Source organism: Antechinus flavipes, chromosome 1 (assembly GCF_016432865.1).
Source record: "Antechinus flavipes isolate AdamAnt ecotype Samford, QLD, Australia chromosome 1, AdamAnt_v2, whole genome shotgun sequence".
In the NCBI taxonomy this organism is placed as follows: Eukaryota; Metazoa; Chordata; class Mammalia; order Dasyuromorphia; family Dasyuridae; genus Antechinus; species Antechinus flavipes.
In genome coordinates this window covers 627,485,843-627,510,240 of record NC_067398.1, presented here as the reverse complement: position 1 = coordinate 627,510,240, position 24,398 = coordinate 627,485,843, and the positions used below count along the sequence as shown (strand labels likewise).

Sequence of the window (24,398 nt, the reverse complement as noted above, 5' to 3'; positions counted from 1 at the left end):
AAAAGAATATGTATACATACATGTGTATATATATTTTATAGATACATATATATGCATGAATATATTTATAGATATATACATATATGTGTGTTAGCACACATGTACACACATATGTATGTACATGGACATGTTGCTTTACATATATATATACACACACGGCCTGTATTGATGTGTGTATATACACATGTATGCAGATATTTGTGTATATGTATGTGTTTTCACATGTGTTTATATACACATGCATATGTATTTATGGGTATATTTACATGTGTATAAGATATATTCACATTTGTGTATATATTTATAGATATATATGTGTGTATATGTGTGATAGATGTATTTATGTTTATGTATAGATATATACTTATATGTGTATGCATATATTTAGATATATGTATAAATATAGATGCATATACATTTATGTGTATATATATGTATTTGTAGACATATACATACATAGTAATATACATGTGTATATTACTGTCCTTATAGACATATACAGGTATAAATGTATATATTTATAGATATGTATGTGTATATATATTTAATAGAGATATATGTGTGTATATATGCATTTTATGTGTATATTTATAGATAATGTATGTATTTATATATATACATACACATAAACATACATTTATGCATTTCAAGCATGTAGAACAGCCAGTGAAAATATGTAGAGTTCACAGATATCTTGTATGAGGAGTATGTGATTTTGAAGAGCAGTTTATATGATCACTAGTGATTAATATACAAAAGAATATTAGGATAAAAATTAGGATATGAATTCTAGTCCTGTCTCCTCCATAAAGTTACTGAGTAATTTTCAACTTCTTCAAATCTCAGTTTGCTTATCTGCAAAATAGTGACAGTTTTAACTATCCTATCTATCTCCCTCAGAGTTCTAAGAATGAAATGAGAAGATATATCATGTCAGGAATAAGAAAATGCCATTTTACTTTGCCATTATTATCAAGACATGATTTTTAAATAGTCCCTTGCCGCTGACTCAGAATGAGGAGCCATTTATAGTCAAAAAATAGAAAATAAGAATGCTCATTTCCTCTATTTTACTCCTAATAGGAACTATGAGAGAACAAAATATACATATTTAAAGCTATAGTCTCGGTAATTCTTTTAATAAATGGGATGACCTAAAATCATTTTGTATACTCTGTTCTCAAAGAATGATTTCTTCCTCTCTAGTTGGGCTGCTGCATTCAAGTGACTTTTCCAGATAGTTTAGATGAGGCAACACTAGGGTAGAAGAAGGAGGGTTCATTTGGGGTCTTGAGAATGTAGGTCTGAATCCCAGCTCTATGTGGTGATTCTGTGACCCTGAGCAAATCACCCCTGTGATAGTGGTGTTCATTCATTGCAATCCTGTCCTACACTTCATGATCCCATTTGGGGTTTTCTTGGCAAAGATACTGAAGCGGTTTGCCATTTCCTTCTGAGACAAGCAGGGTTAATTGACTTGCCCAAGGTCACACAGCTAGTAAGAGTCTGAGGTCAGATCTGAGCTTTGGTCATCCTGACTTCAGGTCCTGACTCACCTCTCTGAGTCTCCTTTATAGCAGTATAAAATACTGCCTCTCACAGTATCTAATTCTCAGGGATATTGTCAGGAAAGACCTTGAACTCTCAAATCCTATAGCAACGTGAGCTATTCTCATCAACTCCTGCATCCCATGAACTCCTGCCATCTTTATCCTTCCCTGGATTCTTCTGGAGATGCGAGTGTCTAACCCAAAGGTGTTTCAATATGCTGAATGGAATTCTTGAGACCTTTTCATCTCCTTTCTCTCAAAGTTTCTCCTCTCTCCCAAGTTCTATAATTTGTCCCTTGATTCTGAGACTGAATTTAAGAGATTGAAAACTCAATTCTCTAAAGTTCTCTACCAATATGTTATCTTTTCAGATATGAACAGCAAGGAAGAGACCATGGCCCTTCCAACAGACCGTAAGTCTTTCTCGCTATACTTGTTTTTATGCTGAGGAATTAAAACGAGGACGTGTAGATGGGTGGGTACAGATAATATTCTCACACTTTAAGGTTTGCAGAATACTTTCTTGACAGCAGTCTCATGAAGTACTTGCTAATTGTGAGACTTTGAAGGAGTTACTCTGAACCTCAACTTAGTTATCTGATCAAGTCAACCAGCATTTATTAAGAGATAGCTATGTGCTTGAGTTTAGCATTAGGGAATACAAAGAATTGTAAAAATAATCCCTGTGCTTAAGAAATGAAGAGTAATAAGGGAGGTGACATCCAGGCAACTATGCATAAACAAGATATAACCAAGATTAATTGGAGATAGCCCATGAGAAAAGGGAACCAGGAGAGACTTCTTGAAAAAGGTAGCATGCTAGCTGAGAAATGAAGGAAACCAAGAAGCTTCTTACAACAACCTACTTCCATGATTCTTTCATCAGAAAATGTCATTTAGAAAAAATCCACTCTTATCATGAAGTTTGCAAACAGTTCCACATCTACTGGCCCAAGATGAGGAGACATTTGAGAACTATGAATAAGAAATAAAAATACTAGTGTCATTTACTTTACTACCAGTAGGGAATGTGGATGAAATGAGAAAATATGTGAATATGAGTAATCATAAAATTCCATCCAAATAGAAACCATGATTATCAAGAGGTTTGAAAATTTCTCCCCCTCTACTGACTCAATCTGAAGAACCATTTGAGCCAAATGAATAATAAAAAAAGGTTTATCCTTTTGATAATATTGTTTTTGTTTTTATACAATCATTTCAGTTATGTATGATTCTTCATGAACCAATTTAGGGTTTTCTTGGCAAAGGTACTGAAGTGATTTGCCATTTCTTTTTCTGAATCATTTTACAGATGAGGAAACTGAGGTACAAACTGGGGGTAAAATGACTTGCTTAGGGTCAAATACCTAATATGTCTTTGAGGCCAAATCTGGATTCAGGTCTTACTGACCTAACTTTAGACCTAGTGCTCTATTCATTGTACCATCCAGCTATCTGATTCATTTTATAATACTCACATATTATTAAATCTTTTTATAGATAAGAAAAGGCTCTGAACATTTAAAGTGCCTTACCTGGTACTACACAGCTTGGACAAGAGCCAGGATTGATAGGGTCATAGATTAAAAGCTAGAAAGATTCTTTAAGGTCATCCACTGTATGGATTTAACATATATAACATGTATTGCTTGCCATCTAGGGGCTGGGATGGGGGGAAGGAGGGGAAAATCTGAAAAACAAGGCTATGCAAGGGTCAATGTTGAAAAATTATCCGTGCATATGTTTTGAAAATAAAGAGCTTTAAATATTTTTAAAATAAATTTGAAAAGACCATTCAATATAGTCCTTTCATTATACAGTTGAGATTCAGAACAGTCAAATGACTTACCCAAATCCATGGGGGTTATAAATGGCTGGGGCAAAATTAGACCCTCCCAACTCTAAAGTTGATACTCTATCCATTGCACTATCTAGCTGCCCTCCATTATAAGATGAGCCCCAGAAAAGTTAAATGAGTTTCCCAACTTCACATATGTTATAAATGACAGAGCCAAGATTTGAATGCAGCTCCTCTGGCTCCAAGTCCAGCACTCTGTACACAACAAGAGGCTTCCTCCTTGATCAGAGCATCTTCCAGTGGGCATTGCTGGGTTAAGCTAGAAATATCTATGACAGCAGATGTGCTAAAATTCCCAAACTCAGCTATTCCTCTGCTCCCAGCAACAGGAAACATTAATTACCTTCTATAATGAGACTAATTCAAACATCCAAGTGCAAAACAGGTCCCAGTGCTGTACTTAACAGATGTGAATTTGCATTTGTTAGGATGTAGACCATTAAGTACCCTTTTTCTCCTGCCCTCACTGTTGCCTCCCTTGGATAATTAAGCTGGTCTGTGGGCTGCCTCATGATGTTATTGAGGTAGAGGACTCAGCGATGCTCAGAAAATGCTCACAGACCAGGCAGAAAACTGCGTACAGCATCTGTTCCCAATCATTCCTCACCAAGGTCATGCTGGGCTCATCTCCCCATGACTGAGTGCGGAAGTTCATCGCCAGCTGGGCCCTCAAAGGGATTCCACCCCCTTTCTCCTCCGTGGTTCAAGGCACAGTGGTCCAGGGCCATGAGGCTACATTCAGCCTCCTTCCTCTCTGGGAGCTGTCAAGGCAAGTTTAATGGTGAGTTCCCCACTTATTCAAAGAGAAGTTAGAGGGGAGATTTTTGATCTGGTAGGAATTGAAGTCCCTTCTGACTCAAAAGATTTTATGATTCAAAGAGATGCAATAATGAACTCATCATCTAGTGTACTTAGAAGCTGAGTAGCTTCTAAGAAGTATCATGACCTCCCTGGTTCTGGCTATCACAGACTTGGCCAAGGGATGATCCGCATGGCAAATAGTGGAAAGAGCATTGACCTGGTAATGAGAAGGTCCTGGCTCTACTAATTCCTAGCTGTGTGACCTTAAGTAAATCACTTAAAACCTCACAGAGCATCAGGTTTCCTATCAAATTGAAAGCTCCTTGAGGGCAGGGTCTGGTTTTTTCACCCGTTTCTATCTTCAGTGCTTACAAAGTGTGTTGTACATAGTAGGTACTTAATAAATATTTATTGATTGACTGTAGAGTAAGAGGACAGGTTGGATTGGATAATCTCTAAATTGTCTTCCATTGAATTGAGACATTTGGGGTAACTAATGAGAAAGCACTGTGACTCTTAAGTGAGAGATTCTAGAGACAATGGAGTCTGTTTAATTTTAGATGCTGACCATAATTTCTTATATATGTTGCTTACTTCAACTAGAATATAGTTTTGTGGAGGACAGAGACTCAAATTTTTGTATTTTTTATCCTCAGTGTACCCAGCATATATTAAGCACTTTGAAAATTATTTTTATCCAAGATGATAATGAATGGTGGGAAGTGGGGAGCCCAGTAATGATACTTGGGCTCATTCTTGACTATCCAACCTCTTTCTTATGAACAGGAAAGAAAACACTACATAGTGTCATTTACTTTACTACCAGTAGGGAATGTGGATGAAATTAGAATTACATAGGGGCAAAGCAACATGTAATCATATGAATGGTGTGGGTGTGGAAATTCTAATAAGAATCCCTATTCCCTATTGGCACTCTTTCCTCAGATAAGAAATGTATAGTACTACTAAAGCCAAGAACCAAGGGGAGCTGGAGAACAAGATGGTTCTATTCTACATCATACTCCAACTTTAGGATTTGTGACAAGAAAAAGACTGGGAACTTATAGATCTTTTGTGTCAACTTCCTTTTGGAACAATGAGAAATTAAGATCGTTGATCAAAAGCCTTCAATGAGTCAATAGTAGTTCCAGTATCCAAACCCAGTTTCTCTTAGTCTACTATAAGTTTCAGAAAGCTCTTTTGTGGTATGTAAGTACAGGGCCACAACAGAACAAAAAAGGTTATACATAATACATACTCTGGGGCATATCTAGGCCAACAATGGTTTACAGAAAGATGCAAACCTTCACCAACCCAGTATTCTTTGCCATCATCTTGGCAAAATCCTTCTATCAGTATCTTAGTTACCTCATCTCTATCATCTTATTTTAGAGACATAGACCTTAACTATGTAACAGTTACAGTTGTTGTAACTATGTAACAATGTAACAACAGACTTTAACTGTAAAAATCTCAGTAAGGCTCAATGACAGTCTTTTCTTGATAATAGTTTATTATGATGGTTTGTACTTAAACAGGTTTGATAATGAGAGATTTTTTGTTTGTTTACTTTTTTGTTTTTAAAGATCTCTTCTTCCTTTCCACAGAGCTTCTTACCCACAAAAGTTCTTTGACACCGTGGATATCCACTGCACTAACAGAAGGTATTATATGAGGAAAATACAAAACAAAAACACTACAAAAATAATATATTGTTGCTTATCCACTTACTGTGATTCATGGCATTCAAGAATTATAGAACCTCAGAGATGTAAGGGATCTCAGGGGCCACCCTGTCTTACAGATGAAGCCCTGGGAAAAGCATTATTTGTTTAAAATCACACAGTAATTACCAGAACTGATATTTAAGCCAATTTCTTTGGATTCCAAGTCCAGTTCTCTTTCTGCTATAACATCTTTTTTGGGTTTTAGCTTCATCAGCTGTAAAATAGGAGTAATAATTTCTGCCTTAACTTCTTCACATAGTAGTTATGAATAAAGCACTTTTGTAAAATGTAGAAAGATATGTAATATATCATGTGAATTTTGCTTTTTTGTTTTTAATATTCCTATCCTGTTAGAATACAGTCCCTCTATTTTTTCCTCTTTCCCTATGCTCATCTACTATCTCCTGCCTCCCAAATAACCAACTGAGGACTTATTTGAATTTTCTATTTGGAGTAATTGGTGCACAAATAGGCTTGATAATAGTCATGAAGATGTATCAAGAGGGAATTGCTAGCAGAGAACTTTGGTGATGTCAAACTGAGACTTTGGGAAGGTAAACATTTCCAAGTGTCTTAGAGAAAATAAATCCCACTTTCTATAGGAACCTTCCTTAATGTCTGCCTTTAATTCTATTGTCTTCCTTCTGTTAATTATCTTCTATTTATAATCTATACAACTTGCTTTATTGCATGTTGCCCCCCCCTCCCCATTAGATTATAAGCTCCTTGTAGGCAGGTACTGGGGTTTTTTGCCTCTTTTTTATATTTGTAGCACTTAGCACAGTGTCTGACACATAGTAGATGCTTCATAAATGTCTATTGATTGATTAATTGAAGGAACTTGGGGCTCTGAGACAACTAGAAAGCTCCAGGCAAAACGTTACTGTCACCATAGAAATATTGTTGACTTTGTCAGTGGTGATGACCCATGGCACTGTGGGCCTGTGAAAGAAGTCCCTTTTGTGATGAATTAAGCCCTAAACCAAGACTGAAAATGTCCTGAAAATGAGGAGAGCATTGTTTGAAGGCACATAGAAGAATTGAGAAGTGAAATAATAGGCCACTGGATATGAGAGCTAGAAAGGTCTATTAAGCTAATCTGGTCTAACTCTCATTTGAAAGTTGCATAAACTAAGGTCCTAATTCTCAGCCATCTTCAAGAATTTTCCCTCTTCCCTAGAATAAATAGGGTTTGTGGTAAGAGCCTTAGATTTGAGTCTGCCATTGTGTGAACTATGTGACTATTCTAGGAGAGATATTTCACTTCTGTAGCCTTCTTGATTTTATCCTTTATGAAAATGAGGGGATTGAATTAAATAGATTTATAAGTTATTTGCCCAACATTATACATCTAAGCAAAGTTATTTTAATTCTAGGATCAAAGATGTAAATGTGCAAGAGACCTCAGAGGCTATCTAGTCCAATTCCCTCATTTTACAATTCCCTGGGTCTCAGGGAAATTAGGTGGCTTGCCCATCCCAAAGAAAATGGCTTTAATAGGTAGGATTTTGTCCTGACTCAATAATCTTTCCACTGTACCACACTGCTTCACTGTTTTAAGTTCAAATTTCTCCTTTTGTTGAGTCTGTTGCCTCTTCTGGAAAAACCTAATATAGTTCCAAGACTGGTCTTGGTAACCATCCATCCTTGGACCCAAGAAACATGGCTGCTTCTGAGTTTTCTTCAACACTTTAATTCCATCCTGGAAACAGAAAATCTCAGAGCTGGAAGAAATCTTAGAGATCAGCCTATTCAAACCCTACATATTCAAACCCTACAGATTCTAAATTATCTCTCCTATGATACCCTCAACAAACTGTCATTCAATTTTTGATTAAATATTCCCAATGAAGAAGAACTTACATTTTGCCATGAAAGTTCCTTTTACTTTGAATAGTTAAAATTCATGTTATCCCTGACACTGTCTAAATCTGCCTTTTCTCCTAGTTCTGCCTTCTAAATTTCTAGAGTCTATAGCTTAATTCCTTTTCTTGAGAAGGTAGATGGTGCAGGGGATAGAGCCTGGATCTGGAATCAGGAAAATTCATCTTCTGAGTTCCAATCTAGCCTCAGACACTACTTGTTTGACTCTGGCCAAGTCACTTTACCATATTTGCTTCAGTTTCCTCATCTGTTAAAAGAGTTTGAAAAGAAAATGAAAAATTACTCCAGTATCATTACCAAAAAAAAAAAAAAAAACCCAACGGATGAAGTGATGAAGAGTTGTACACAACCACAATAAACCGCAACCTTCAACTATAAAAGGTTAGCTAGGATGTTCGCATCTAAGTCTTCTTTAGTCTAAACATCTCCAGTTCTTTTACCAGTCTCCATATGGCATAATCTTAAAGCCTTTCATTTGTCTCATTTCCCTCCTCTGGATACGTTCATCTAGTGCATGGAAAAGGAGGGAGAGGAAGAGGAGAAGCAGGAAGAAGAGGAGAAAAAGGAAGAAGACAATGAAAAGGAGGAGGAAGAAGAGGAGAAGAAGGAGGAGGATGAGGAAAAAGAGAAAGAAGAGAGGAGGAGGAAAGGGAATAGAAGGAGGAAAAGGGAGAAGAAGAGAAGGAAGAGGAGGAAGAAAGTTGGGGAAAGAAAAGGAGGAGGAGGATAAAGAGGAGGAAAGGATGGAAAAGGAGGAGGAAGAGAAGGCTGAAAAGAAGGGGAGGAGGAAAAAGAGGAGGAAGAAGAGGAGAAGGAGGAGGAGGAGAAGGAAAAGGAGGAAGAAGACAAGATGGATGAGAAGAAGAGAAAGAGAGGAGAAGGAGAAAGAGGATGGGAGGAGGAAAAAGAAAAGAAAAGATGAGGAGTGATGCTGGTGGTGGTATATTGTGGTAATAATCCCTACCGTTTATTTACACTTTAAATCTTACAAAGCAATTTACATATGTTATCTTATTTGATCTTCTTAACAACTTCATAAGTAGATTCTATCATTCTTACCATTTTATAGATGGAAGAAATTGAATCTAAGAGAGGTTATTTTAAATTTTTTATAGGTGTCTCATAGCTAATAAATTTCTGAGATGGGATTCAAACTCAGGTTTTCCTGATTCCAAGCAAAGTCCTCTAACTGCTTCACCAGATGTTATAACTAAATACTGGTGATACAAAGGCAAAACCAAGAGGCTTTATATACTGGGGGAAAAATATCATGAACATAGATAAGTGAATCCAACTGCATAAAAAGTCAACATAAGGTAATTTCCTGCAACAAGAAAGGGTACTAACATTTGAGAAGATCAGAAAAGGCTTCATATAATAATCTTGAAGAAAATTAGGGATTCTATGAGGCAGCAGTAAAGAGGGAGAACATCTCAGGTATGGGACAGAGTTTGGGTAAAGGCATGGAATGTTCTGTCCCATGAAAAATTAGGGGTCCTGTTTGTTTAAAAAATAGAAATTGTGGAAGAGAAGAGAATACCAGGACCAGAGTATAGCAGACTTTCAAAACCAACCAGAGGAGTTCATTAAAACACTTCTGTCCTAGTTGTTGCCTGTTTTCAGGATTCTACTCTCTTCTCTGCCAGTCTAAGAACCTGTCTGTGCAAGGAGATTAACGAGTATTAAAGTGGTATGACAACTCAAAAAATAAATTTTCATTTAGGGATCATTCCTCCATGTCAGAAAGAACACCAAACTAGTTGTCAGGAGACCTATGTTGTTTCCCTGATTCAACTACTAACAAGGGGAAATGATCTTAGAAAAGTCATTTAATTTTCTTGGCTAGTTTCTTTAGCCATAAAATTATGGGATTGGATTATAAAAGGAGTTTTCAAAATTGTGTGGGGATGGGGGGTATCATAGATTTGAACATCTATGGTTCTCTTAGGGAGTGGTGTAAATCATAAAGACATTTAGAAAATAATGTTTTGAAATGAAATTAAATATGGCAAAGGAAATTTGATTACATTGAAATAGTTACCAAATATATGTGTGTGTATTTAAATAAAATATGTTAAGATAAATATTATTATGGATAAGCTAAATGGCACAGTGGAGAGAGTGCTGGGTATAGAAATATAGAAACTCATCTTCATGTATTTAAATCTGGTTCCAGACTCTTACTAGCTGTGTGATTCTGGACCAGTCATTTATTCCTGTTTGCCTTCATTTCTTTATCTGGAAAATGAGCTGGAGAAGGAAATGGCAAACTATTTCAGTGTCCCTGCCAAGAAAACCCCAAATGGGTTCATGAAGAGTTGGGTACAAGTCTTGGTATTAATTCAAGTTATGGGATCTCTTTTCATAGTCACACCTCAAGTTCCTACAGACAGCAGCTTGAAGGATTCCTCTGTGGAAGGTATGTAGAAGGGATTTTCTTCAGCATTATTTACACCTGTAAGGAGACATCTCCATTAAAATTCTTCTCTTCTGCCTAGTAAGAGGGGGACCAATCGAATAGAAGATAGAAATGGGTTGTAAAATGCCAAGGAGATCCTATAAAACTGGAAAGGCCCAGTGATGATTGTATCATTCTTCCCAGTAACTGAATAAGATTTGAAGGTCTTAGTGGACTCACAAGCTCAAGATACATCAAGAATATGATTATTGAATAAACTAAGGGTGAAAAGGAGGCATTTGGAAGACAGAAGTCTCAATATACTCACTCCTAGTCAGACCCCAAATAAAAGTGTTGTGTTTATTTCTGGATGTCGTGTTTTAGGAAAGACATTAGGGAGCATTCAATGATCAGAAGTGGGATTATTAAAAAGGAAATCATGCAGTTTAAAGATTAACTAAATAAGTAACAATAAGTCTTTCACAAGATCAGGGAAGTTTTCTGGTTGAGGTGATTTTTATTCTGGTCTTTAAAAGATGGGGAAGAACTCAACAAATCAGGAAGGGAAGGAAGAAAATCTGGGAATAGGAAGGAATCTGTGCAAAGACAAAAATGTGTTTGAGAGGCAGTGAGTCATCCAATTTAGCTGGAATATACATGGACAGGCAAGGTTCTACCATATTATAGAGGACCTTGAATGTCATGTAAAAGAATTTGAACTTTTCTCCATATGCCCCCATTTAATATTTGCCACATCAGAAAACTTGAGGGGCAAACAAGAGCAGATGTCATCATTATTTTGATAAAAAGGACCAAGTTATGATCTTGATGATTCTGGTGAATTTCCAATTCAACAATTAACAGTGACATTTAGCACATTTGGGGCAATATCAGGTAGTAAAAGTTTAAGTTATCTACCTAGAATCACCCAGTCAGTATGTGTCAGAGACCACACAATAGTCTATAACCAAAAAGGGTTAATGTTAGAGTCTGAATTTGGGTTTTTCTGACCCAAGACTAGTTGTCTACCAATACATGCTATATATAATTCTTGTTTTGTAGAAAGAGAAATTGAATCCCAGCAAAGTTAGCTTGATTTCTTTACATCATATAATCAGTGATGGTCCCTTCTCCTCACCACATTGTATTTTTTCAGGATGTGCTTTTCCACTTGGTTCAAAGATCTTTACACATTTGGGGAGGCAAGTGACTGCTCCCTCATTTTAAATTAGATGAATTGTACCCAATCTTTTTGCTTCAGTTAATTTAAAGATCAGCTGGCTCTTGCTGCTCTTAATCGATAAACACTTGTTTGGGTTATAATCATATGTTTTCAACTGTTCCTACTGTCCCCAGTTCATAAAAACACACAAGTGATGGGAGCCCAGGAAGAGGTTACAAGGTCTCTAATTGGCTTCCTCTTCTATCATAATAGATTCTACCTTCTGAGAACAGAGGTGAGATTGAAAGGAAAAATCAACCTTCAAGTGATTTTTTTTTCTCTCTTTTGTTCAGCTATTGTCAGAGGCCATGAAGGCACAATACATCCAGATACTGTAGCCCTGCAAGGTAAGTAGCCCATGGATTTTTTTTAACTTGGATTTTATTCCCTGGCTATGGAATAAATTGATGAAGCCAAGTGCATTGGCGTGTGAAGATTGGAGAAGAAACAATACAACACAGAAAATACCACAGAGAGAGCAATTGAAATAATCAAGGTGGTCAGGAGAATTGATGTCAATTTAGAAAATATTAATTGAACTATTACTGTGAGCAAAACAAACAATAATTACTATTCTTAGCACTTGGAGTAGGAGTGGGGGGTATAAAGCAGAGACAAGAACTGAGAACCACATAGAGGAAAGTCTAGAGTTATTAAGATGGTCAGTTATTGTGAATCCTATTAGATAGTTCACTGAAAGTTAAACTTAAGTTCAGATAACAGATTTTAGATTTTGAGCAATATTTCAACTCATTCCTTAAATTCATTTAAGGGAAACAATTCATTCTGTCTAGCACCAACCCTTTATTGGTTTTTCCAGTGGTAGAAACAACTCAGGGGATTATAATAGTTAATAACTATAATAGTAATTATATAGTATTTGTAGGTTTGTAAAGCACTTTACAATTCTTTCACTATAATTAGTTATTATTATCATCTTATTTTATCCTCATAGTCCCCTTGAGAGGTAGATGTTCACCCTATTTTATAGGAGGAGAAACTGAGGCAGGCAAGGTTTCTTTGTTTTGGGGTTTTTTTTGGGGGGGTGTTTTTAGTACTTTGTACAGAGTCATAGAACCAATAAATTCCTAAGGCAGAATTTGAATATTTTATACATTCCTCTACTTAAGAGACTAGAGTCTTTAGGAAAAACACTGACTTAGTGAGTAAAGTAGAGCAGAAACCTGGTGAACACTTCTGTTACTGTATTCCTTCTGTAGATAATCAATACAGTGACACAATCCCTGCCACAATAGCATATCTAGTATTTGGCACAGTGTTTATTGGTTGATTGACATGTTGTCTTTTACAAGATTAAGCAAGCTGCACAAAGCAAGCTATACAGCCAAAGTGTCCCATATAGAGGGTAACTACTTAACAACTAGTTTATAGGGGAAAAAATGTGTCCAGGATATGTTTTTAAGTTTAATCTGCTTATTAACATTTTCTCCATTAGTTTCTTGAGTCTTGATAATAGACAACACAATAAATTAAATACTGATTTGTATTATTTGCTGATTTCCAAGATATAAATATTTACACTGAAAATTTAACAACCAGTTTTCAAGAGCCAATTTGAGCTAGCTCTGACATATCCTTGTCCCTAAGGAAGGGAAAAGAAGAAGAATGGATGGGTCACACAGACAGTCCTGATTTTTGCTTTAGATCATGTACTGTTTGATGCTGGCTAGGAAGAACTGAGGTAGACTGGAGGAAAGTCTATATTATCATCCTATGTTTTCTATCCAAATGTGAAAAATACTAATCTTCAAAAACTCTACTCTGGCCTCTCATCATGGTATGAGAGTGACCTTCAGTTCTCAATGACTAATTCAACATCTGGCAAAACTAAAAAATAGATTTTAATAGGGTCACATTGACACAGACGATGAAGTAGACCAATTGGCCCCTTGATAATAGAAATACATGAAGAAAAAATATAGTTATCCTCAGTCTTATGTGGCCCCCTTCTGGTTCTGCAGTAATAATAGAAGTTTAAAAAAGGAAAAATGGTGCTAAGAATAATACAAATTTTAGACTTTCTATTAATTTTAACTTAGTTATCAATAAAGGTGAGATCCTTGCCTAGTGACCAATACACTTACTAGAAGAACTGAATCATTTCAGTTTTAATATAGTTGTTATAAATGATTCTAGAAGGAAAAAGAAAAGTTACAGCTAAATGGAAGGATGACTCACATATATTTCTCCTTGAAAAATCAAATAAAATAATTGATATAATTAATTGCCTTAGAATTGGAGTCAGGAAGTCCCAAGTTCAAATTCAATTTCAGACACTAATTGTGATTGTGTCACTTAACTTCTGTTTGCCTCAATTTCTTCACTTATAAAGTGGGAAAAATAGAGCATCTATTTCCTAGGATTGTTGTGAGAAACAAATGATATAATATTTATAAAACTATTAGCACAGTGTTTGGCATGTAGCAGGAACCATATAAATGTTTATTCTCTTCCTTTCCTAGTCCCTTCCCTACTCATCAGAAGATAAGAAGGAAACATTATTTCGTGGATCATTTCTTATTATATTACTTATGATGAGCATTTACAAAAAGACAGCCATGAAGATAATTATAGCTTTTTGCCATCTGTTACAAATAATAATGAGATAAAAAAAAGTCCTATCAAGAACTCAGGAAGACCCACAAAATTAAGTCAATATACCCTCTAATGGAAACCAGTTAGGTAGTACTATGTATGGATAGAGTGTTGGACCCAGAATCAAAAAGACTTGACTTCAAATTCTGACTTATTAGCTGTGTGATCTTATGCAAGTCATTTACTCCATGTCTATAACCTATGCAGGCTTCTCAGCTTCTAATTTCTTAGGGCTGTTGTGAGGATAAATCAGATGATTTTGTAAAGCACTTTGTAAAGCTTAAAGTGCTATATAAATTCTAGCTACTATTACTAGATCTCCCCCATTTGATACAAAGGGGAAAATGGTCAAAAAAAAAAGAAAGAAAATATGGAGAAAAGGAGAAAACCAAAGCCTAGAAGACTATGCAAAAGTCTCATTTCCATTTATCATGAATACTCTGAGAAAAGTAGGGAAATTTTGGACATGATGAGTACTTTTTTAAATGAAATATATTATATTTTATTAGTAGGAAAATACAGCACAGGGGAAAGTGAGTTTATAGGAAATGCGATTATATCCAATTAAGCCAGATTATACTAAGAGAATTTAAAGACAAAAAGTCAGAGAAAAGGAGATCCAAAAAAAAAATGGGTAAGACATGTAATGATTTTTATCACCAACTTTTTCCCTCCATCAATGACAGAAAAGCATCTACTTTGGGATTTTAATATCACAATCTCCAATGGGTAACATGTAGAAGCAGAAATATCAGAAGAGAAAACAAAATTGGGAATAGAGTTTAGAGATCAAGAAAGATTCTACACAAAAAAGATATATGCTAGCGTTAACACAAGGATAGAGTAGAGGGATTCTCCAAAATGTCTGAAAGAGAAGATGAAAAATCAAGACCTCCTTCCATGTCACAAATTCCCAAAAGGCAACTGAGAAAGTAGCAACAACTATCCACTCCCCAAACCTACTTTCCCATGTCACCAAAAATTGTATGTAAATAATATGAGCACACGTCAGAGATTGGAAATAGCCTGAGCAAAAGTATGAGCATTTTAGAGGGAAGGCAAAGAGTAGTTTAGTTTGAGTGGAGCCAAAAGTGCATAGAAGGGGAGAAGAATATGAGATAAGGTAAGAAAGGTAAGATGGTCCTTGAATACCAAGTAGAAGACTTTGAATTTGACAGAATAGACTGAGGCACTGGAGGTTTTTGATCAGTAGAGCAACATGGCCAGATATATACATAAGATTATTAAATTAGACTAGACTAGGTTGTATCATAAAAGATCGCATAAGATTGCAATAGATAGACTTTGGTAAATTATTCTACAGCAGACCACATCTTTCAATTGGAAAATGCAGACACTACAAAAAAAACTGTACTCATTAAAAAAAAAAGACAGAACTATTAATTATTTGATTCAAAAAAACTATCTACCCCTTTTGTTTGCGTTTTTCCAATAAGATCTCTCCTATGAGAGTGAGTTCTAAAACTCACAAAAGACTTTGAAAGATATAACAACAGGAATGACTTTGTAAGAAAAGTTCTAGTTATCAAATAAAATGTATGTGTATTCAATGCATTGAACTCAAATTCAATATATAATAAACAATATATAAACATATGCTACATTTGTTATATGTGCATAAATGTACATGTTTATGCAAGATTATTTTAGCATCAATATTGTTCCAGTGATAATATATGGTTCTGAATTATAGAATACCATGGTCTCCAAAAAAATTAAATTTGAGGGTCAACCAAAAAGCAATTGAGAGCTACCTGATAATCAGAAGCAAGTTGTACTATATAATATGAAGAATTATGCATAGGGGAGTAGATCATCACCAGAGTTATATAATCTAGAAAGGAGATGGCCATAGAAAAAAATGATAGACAATCAATGTTCCATTTACATACAATGTAAGAAGAAATAGGGAAAGATTCCTAAAAAATGTTGGGTAGAGATGAAATCATACAAGTATCAAAATAAGAACAATAAAACACATTTATATAATCTCTGTTGTTTCAAAACTATTTACAGGTATTCAGGCAAGCAAGTACTTATTAAGCACCAAATATGTTCTAGGCACTACATTTCTGCTGGAGATACAAAGACAAAAATGAAATAGTATCTTCCCTATGACAGTTTATGTTCTACAGGGGAAAGAGAAGAATTCTTCATGCATGTCTATAAGTATACATAAAATAAGTGTAAGGTAATTTGGAAGACTTCACTAGCAGGCAGGAAAATCAGAAGATGCCTCATGCGGAAAGTGGCTTTTAAGCTGGACTTTGGAGGAAAGAAAAGACTGGGAGCTCAGGAGGAAATATGTTCCTGGCATGGGGGATGGACTTTGCAAAGGCACAAAGATGGTAAATAGAATGGCCTGTGTGATGAAAAAGGCAAAAATAGGTGTTTGACCAGACTGGTCGAATGAGTTAAAAGGAGTAATATTTTCTTGTGAAGTTCAGATGTAATGTTATCATCCCACTTTATAGATGAGGAAACAAGGACTTAACCAAGTGCTATGACTTGGCCAAGGGAATACAACTAATAAGAGGTTAGAATTCAAATACAGTGTTTCTGACTCCCAGCAGGCTGCTCTTTCTGCCCAGATCATTTTAATTATCGCATCATTCCATTCACAACTATTATCGAATGAACAGCACTAGAATATAAATGAATAATCCACAAATAAGTATAAGAAACAAAACAATAAAACCCATTAGAGGCCCAGAAGAGACATTCACCCTTCGAGAACTAGAGTCCAGTGAATTCTCATGGTGGGAATATTAGATTTGTCCACTCTATCAAAAGTCAGAAGAAAGGATCTTGGTCTTTTGGATGGACACTACTTATATCTCTGCATTAAGACAGCGCCCACTGACTAATTTGCCTAATGAACAGTTTCTACACACGAGCTATCATTTATGTGTTTTAGGACCCCTACAGCCTATTTCCATAATGAAAGGAGTAACAATTGCTCTGTCTGGTCTTAAACCTGTGGAATCAGATGTACAAGCTTCCCAACTGATCCCTAAGGAGACAACAGGAAAAGGTAAGTAGGAATGCCAGCACTGTCCTAGGATCCAATTAGAGAGAACCCCTCCTGTCCATATAGATATGAGAACTGGAAGTCACTGGAAAGAGGGTTTTGATTCTGACATGGCAGTATTGTAATATTGAATCCAAGCTTGTTTGTTTTGCTTGACTATATATGTGTGTATATAATACATGGTGTGTATATATACACACATCCATTTTACATATATATATATATATATATGTATATGTATATACATATATATATATTATGAAAGAGAGGGATGCGTGAGAGAGAGAGAGAAATGGTTCAATAATATTCCATCACATTCATATACAAAAATTTGTTTAAGCATCCCCTAATTAATGAACACCTCCTTATTAAGCAACCTTACCTAAGCAACAAACTTTATGAAAATTAGAATGGACCAAATAAAATTTAATGATTCCATGAAACAATAAGAAGCATTAAAATAAAGTGACCCAAAAGTGAGTAGTGAGTGACAGAGCTTCCGTTTAGTTACTGCTCCTAAATCCTGAACAAGGTCTGACCCCTCAGTGCTAGACTTGTCATCTCTTTTTCCCTTAAAATATCCAGCCTCTCTCTTCTCTGAAATATATTTGGTCCCTATTGTCTGCAGACTTCTCTCTCTCTTTGCTGACCTAAGCTTTTAAAAAAAAAAAAAAAAACCTCACTGTGATTTTTTTTTAGATTTTCCAAACACAACTTGATATAAGTTTTCTAGATCTGTTTTGTTGTTACAGGAGAAAACTGATTTGTATTTCTTCCTTTTATTCTGGCTTTGCCCATATTATATATATTTAGAAAACAAGCAAGCTATGTGAAGAGATTCTTATTTACACATGTAATTCTATTTTTCTGTTCTGCTTTGCAAGTGTAAATTTTTTTAGTGTTTATTAAATTCAGAATTAAAAAAATAACATTGGACTCAAATCAGGGCTAGGCCATACAAATGGTTTAAATAAATACCTAAAATCATTTCCAAGTTAAGTGAAGATCAAGTGGAAATAAAAATTCTTAGTTGGGTTAGTATCTGCAAAGCCATAAGATAAGTCATTCATTTAATCAAGAAAGACTTATTAAGCACCTACTTATTCCAGGCACTGCCCTAAGTGCTAAGAATAAAAAAAAAAAAAAAAAAAAAAAAGAGGCAAAAGACAGACATTGCCCTTAAGGAGCTCAGAGAGGACAACATGAAAATAAATAGATACACAAGACAAATATAGACAAGATGAAGGCTTATTTCCAAATGGGAAGTAATATTAGCCTCTGGGAGAGTCAATAAGATGAATAGAAATAGTTTCAGGAGAAGAGATTCAGGTCTGGTACTTTGGCTCCCACTTGTCTCCCCAGAGCTTCAAGCTTTGGAGGGAAACTGTTTGTAATGTTCTTAAACGATCAGTGATCTAGGTCCCAGTTTGTTAAATTGTGGTTCATGAGTGAATGAGTAAGAAGTCTCATGGCTGAATATGGAGATTGTGAAATTAGGATTTTTTTATCAGTAATTATTTGACTCCACCTGGAGTCACATAAATATTTCTTAGTTGAGAAGGTGTCATGAATAGAAAAAGTTTAAGAAGCCCTCTTCTAAGCAACTTCCCTCTAAGATAATAATTTGAAAACAGTTGCCAACCTGCTTTGGTAAAGTGAGCTCCCTTAGCCAGGATCTCCTTATATCAATGGAATCATAGGTCTAGGTCCCTAATGGCTATCCTTGCTCCCTATATTTACATTGATATGCCATTTTGGGTTAAAAGCAGTCTATCATCCCCATCACCACCTGATTCAATTACCTCTATCTGACAATGAATTTATATAATTTTAATTTTGTGCCATCTGAAAATCTGCTCAATATGCCATTTGTGCTTTTTCTAAGTCACTAATAAAATTTTTTCAAAAGTCAAGCAAAGATCCATGGGCACCCCATTGGAGATCTTCAAAATTGACACTGAACGGCTCTCAGTTAGTCTATTCAATCACTCCTCAATTCATCCAGTTGTATTTATTTTCTTGTCAATAAGAATAGCAGGGGAGACCTTACCAAACACTTTGCTTCTCTAGACATTCATAGCCATTCATTTTGCAATGCTTTCTTTCCAGGTAGCTAAGTCAAACAAATGATGGCTTATAATTACAATTTTGAAGATAACATATTCTTCTGTAGTCCTTTCATAACATCTCTCCCTCCATGGAATCCCAGAAGTCACTGACAATGTCTTGGAAATTTTCTTTTTTATTTTTTTCAGTATTGACAGATACTGAAAGATTCATCCGAGACAGCTGACCTGAGCTCAAGGGCTTTTGTGTCCTTATTCATCTTGTTTTTGTATTTGTTCTTGCTTTGCTGTCTTGGAAAGAGAAGACAGAAAAAGAATAAGCATTGAGTAACTGCGATTTTTCTTTATCATTAATTATCATTATTCCATCCACTCTAATCAGGGATCCTATCCTTTTGTGACTTTCCTCTTTTCTTCAACAAAGCCTTAAAAAATTTCTTTTATTATCCTTAGCTTTCCTCACCAGCCTCTGTTCATATTACTTCAGAATTTCTAACATTCCTATTTAAAATTTTTTTCTTATTCTTTTGAAAATGTAATGTTATTTTTGAGTCTACATTCTCTCCTTCCCAAACCCATATCCCCAGTGATAAACTAAGAAAAACAAAAGCAACTATTGAAAAGAATTCATCTTCCTGAGTTCAAATCTGGCCTCAGATACTTACTAGCTCTGTGACCTTTGGTAACTTATTAGCCCTTTTTGTCTCCTCATCTATAAAATGGGCTAGAGAAGGAAATGACAAACTACTCCACTGTTTTGCCAAGAAAACCTCAAATGGGCTCAGGAAGAGTCAGACAATAAGCAACTAAACAACTACATATGTGTGTACATGTGTATAGACATATGTATATATGACAAGATATGTACACACATTTATATTTCATCATGAATTCTCTGAATTGTGCTTAGTTATTATCTTGACATTCTTCTTACCAAACTCTACCCTGCTTTTGTATTCTTCTTTTATTACCTGCCTTTGCTTTCATCTTCTGCATATAATCTTTCTTTTTTCAACCCTGGATGGTGAGTCGCCAGAGCATCTACCTTGGTATCTTTAAACAATCCCCCGTTTTCTTCTTATTGAAGTTCTTCTTTGTGTCTTGAAAATATCATTCTTGACAGTTTTCATCCCTCCTGGGCTAACTTCTCCTACAGAGTTCCAGCTTTCATTTGAAATCTATGAAATTCATTCACCCCAAATCTAGAGTGAATGTCAGATTATTTCTTTCCTTCCTTTCCTCTGTGGTAAGTTCAGTGACTGGTTGTTTTCCCTTCAAGGCTTCCATCATTACTACCTCAGGAACTAGTTCGTCCTTAGGAAAGATTTAGATAAATTGATGCATTACATACTTGCTATAAAGGAGTATTAAGGGAGGTTAGACACCAGGCTAACCTTTGACTTCCTTCTGCTAGAAACAAAATCCCATAGATCAGGTATGTGAGCAATTTATCCAGTGTGGTGTAGATAGGACATTTTGTTTGTTTCTAAGTTCACTTATTTTTAATACACATTATTTTATGAATCATGTCAGGAGAGAAAAATCAGAGCAAAAGGGCAAACCATGGGAGAGATTAAAAAACAGCAAAAAGAAGTGAATATAGCAAGTGTTGATTTACATGCTGATTAGAATTTCAAAGAAGGAAGTAGACCTAAGGATTGTGCATTCTGACTTACCTTGTTTTATAGATAAGGAAACTGCAGTACAGAGAGGTTAGATGCTGGAAGAATCTGAAAGTCTGACTTGCCTATACTATTGAAATGTTAATTCAAGTCACTGGATATCTCTATAGTTTCTCACAGTGAAAATGTGAAACCTACAATTCCAGGGTCTATTGATATCCCTAGTAAAGCACTAAGCATGTAAGTACACCTAGGCCTCCTGTATCTAGCCATCCATTCTTAGACTCTAGTTTTAAAACTATGTGCATTCCATCGACATAGCAGAGAAAAACCATCAGCAGTGATCTCAACTGAACATCAAGGCTAATGTCTCATTTGGATGACTGAAGGTAGTTTTTTTGACCATTTGAAAACTAACTAACTTTACATAAGAGCGTAGCTTTGTTTAGGTGATGGGGACAGGTTTCCTTGAAATACTCCTTGCTAAAAGGCTGTTGGCTTTCTACTTTCAGCTCTTCCAGCTTTTCATGAGAAATTCTCTGGAGAAAAGTTGAACTTGATGTCCAACATTGCTTACTGGTTCATTGTACACTTGGAGGCTTATCTGTATCTCTCCATAGCAGATTAAGTGGTAATATTCCCTGACGTCTTAAGGAAAAAAAATATTGTATTGCTAGGAGCCAAATTAGTCATAAATCCTAAGCTGGTGAAGCCATTCCACACACATGCTTCAGAGACAAAGGTATGTCCATGTCCCTCCATACTCCTTACACACACACCCGGCAATGAGGTGTAGTGGAAAAATACCCTATTAAGAGTCAAGAGATTCACATCCCATTTCTGCCATTTTTTGGTTCTGTGTCTTTAGGCAGGTCACTTTACCTAAGAGTCCCTTTTCTCATCTACAAAATGGAAACATAATTCATAGCATTTTTATGAGTATGAAATGAGATATAAAGTGCTTTGTTAGTATAGAGTGCTACTTAAAGATCGCCTAGCCTTAACAGCAGCAATAAAAACAAAAACAACATTGATAAGTCCCCTAGAGTTATCAGGAAATCAGAGCTGCTTTGTAGTATGGGAAATAAATCTTCAGCTAGACTCTGAGGAGATAGGAGTGAGCTTGAGATACAGCACAAAACCTCAACAAATCAGAAATTCAAGAGCAGAAGGCTGAGTCATGCCTTGAAAGGACTCTTCAGATTAGTAGTCACAAGCAGAAACAGAATTGAAGAAGTGATTCATAAATTCTTAGGCATTTACAATTAGAACTTTTGAGATTATCTTGTGCAAATACCTTATTTTTTACAGAGGAATAAGATGAAATTCAGAGTTGAATTGAAAGTTCTTTATTATGTTCTTTAAAAGGAAAGTACCACAAAATATTGGGACCATACATGAGGGGAAAACAAAGTAGAATGAGAAGATAGAAATCATCTTGAACCTTGTGATTCTCCATCTCTATTATCTTCAAGAGAGTCATTGTTGTCAGTCCATGGTTAGGAAATATATAAAGTCTAAAAAAGATGAAATTAGTGGAATTCTAAAAATATCTGGCCATCCTTTATTTATCTTTGGCCAAAAGGCATCCAGCCTGTAAATATTGCCCATTAGGCTCAATAGTGTTCTACAGGGGCTTTTTCTTTCTGGGCAGAGGTTGGTGCTCCATAATTTACCATCTTCCTTTTCCTGTGCCTCTTTCCTTAGTTCTCTGGTAGCTAATGGAATGAAGTTATCACCACTAAGATATTAATGACTCATAATGGTTTAACATGTAACCTATGTGACTTTAGCCTTTAAGTGGCCACCTTCAGTTCCTTGCCCTTAAGATTAGGGTTAGGGTTAGTTATGGCTAATTTCAGACATGTGAAAAAATATTTTTGAAGAGACAAGGTTCATCTAGTACCATTCAAAGCAGTCACCCATTGTGCCCACATGTAAAGGTTATCCCTGTATGAGAGATCATCATCCTATTCAGATTGTGTGAAGAAAATCTTCTAATCTTGATCTGTAGATTCCCATTTTTACCCCCAAACCTGTATTTCATTATGTCAGAACTCTCCATCTCTGAAATAGAATTGTATTTTCAAGGTTTATCCTTTTGAGATGAATAAATTCCTCTATTTTTGTATCTGAGAGAATTATCATTTTATCAGTCCTCTGGAGTCATGGTTGATCATTGCATTGATCAGAATTCTTTTTTTTTTTTAACTTTTTTTTTATAATAACTTTTTATTGACAGAACTCATGCCAGGGAAATTTTTTACAACATTATCCCTTGCACTCACTTTTATTCCGATTTTTCCCCTCCCTCCCTCCATCCCCTCCCCCAGATGGCAAGCAGTCCTATACATGTTAAATATGCCACAGTATATCCTAGATGCAGAAGGTAAAAATAACCTGGGAAGAAAAACAAAAATGCAAATGGTTTACATTCATTTCCCAGTGTTTTTTCTTTGGGTGTGGCTGTTTCTGTCCATCCTTGATCAATTGAAATTGAGTTAGATCTCTTTGTCGAAGAAATCCACTTCCATCAGAATACATTCTCATACAATATCGTTGTCGAAGTGTATAATGATCTCCTGGTTCTGCTCATTTCACTTAGCATCAGTTCATGTAGGTCTCTCCAAGCCTCTCTGTATTCATCCTGCTGGTCATTTCTTTTTTTTTTTTTCTTTTTTTTTCTTTTAAATTTTTATTTAATAATTTCTTTATATTGACAGAATCCATGCCAGGGTAATTTTTTTTTTTTTTAACAACATTATCCTTTGCACTCGTTTCTGTTCCAATTTTTTTTCCCCTCCCTCCCTCCATCCCCTCCCCTAGATGGCAAGCAGTCCTTTATATGTTGGATATGTTGCAGTATATCCTAGATACAATATATGTTTGCAGAATCGAACAGTTCTCTTGTTGCATAGGGAGAATTGGATTCAGAAGGTATAAATAACCCGGGAAGAAAAACAAAAATGCAGATAGTTCACATTCGTTTCCCAGTGTTCTTTCTTTGGATGTAGCTGCTTCTGTCCATCATTTATCAATTGAAACTCAGTTAGGTCTCTTTGTCAAAGAAATCCACTTCCATCAAAATATGTCCTCATACAATATCGTTGTCGAAGTGTATAATGATCTCCTGGTTCTGCTCATTTCACTTAGCATCAGTTCATGTAAGTCTCGCCAGTCCTCTCTGTATTCATCCTGCTGGTCATTTCTTACAGAACAATAATATTCCATAACATTCATATACCACAATTTACCCAGCCATTCTCCAATTGATGGGCATCCATTCATTTTCCAATTTCTAGCCACTACAAACACGGCTGCCACAAACATTTTGGCACATACAGGTCCCTTTCCCTTCTTTAGTATTTCTTGGGGATATAAGCCCAGAAGTAACACTGCTTGATCAAGGGTATGCACAATTTGATAACTTTTGGGGCATAATTCCAGATTGTTCTCCAGAATGATTGGATTCGTTCCCAATTCTACCAACAATGCACCAGTGTCCCAGTTTTCCCACATCCCCTCCAACATTCATCATTATTTTTTCCTGTCATCTTAGCCAATCTGACAGGTGTGTAGTGGTATCTCAGAGTTGTCTT

The 24,398-nt window shown here is 35.7% G+C and overlaps 1 protein-coding gene across 1 annotated transcript in view; it reads left to right on the top strand.

The window, feature by feature from the left end:
• Positions 1-24,398, top strand: part of OC90 (otoconin 90) — a 49,739-nt gene that overhangs the window by 16,328 nt on the left and 9,013 nt on the right. Inside the window, exons 7-10 of the mRNA XM_051974780.1 lie at positions 1,922-1,963; positions 10,192-10,242; positions 11,737-11,790; positions 16,998-17,114. Of these exons, the coding sequence (XP_051830740.1) occupies positions 1,922-1,963; positions 10,192-10,242; positions 11,737-11,790; positions 16,998-17,114 (264 nt within the window). The remainder of the gene's footprint in view (positions 1-1,921; positions 1,964-10,191; positions 10,243-11,736; positions 11,791-16,997; positions 17,115-24,398) is intronic.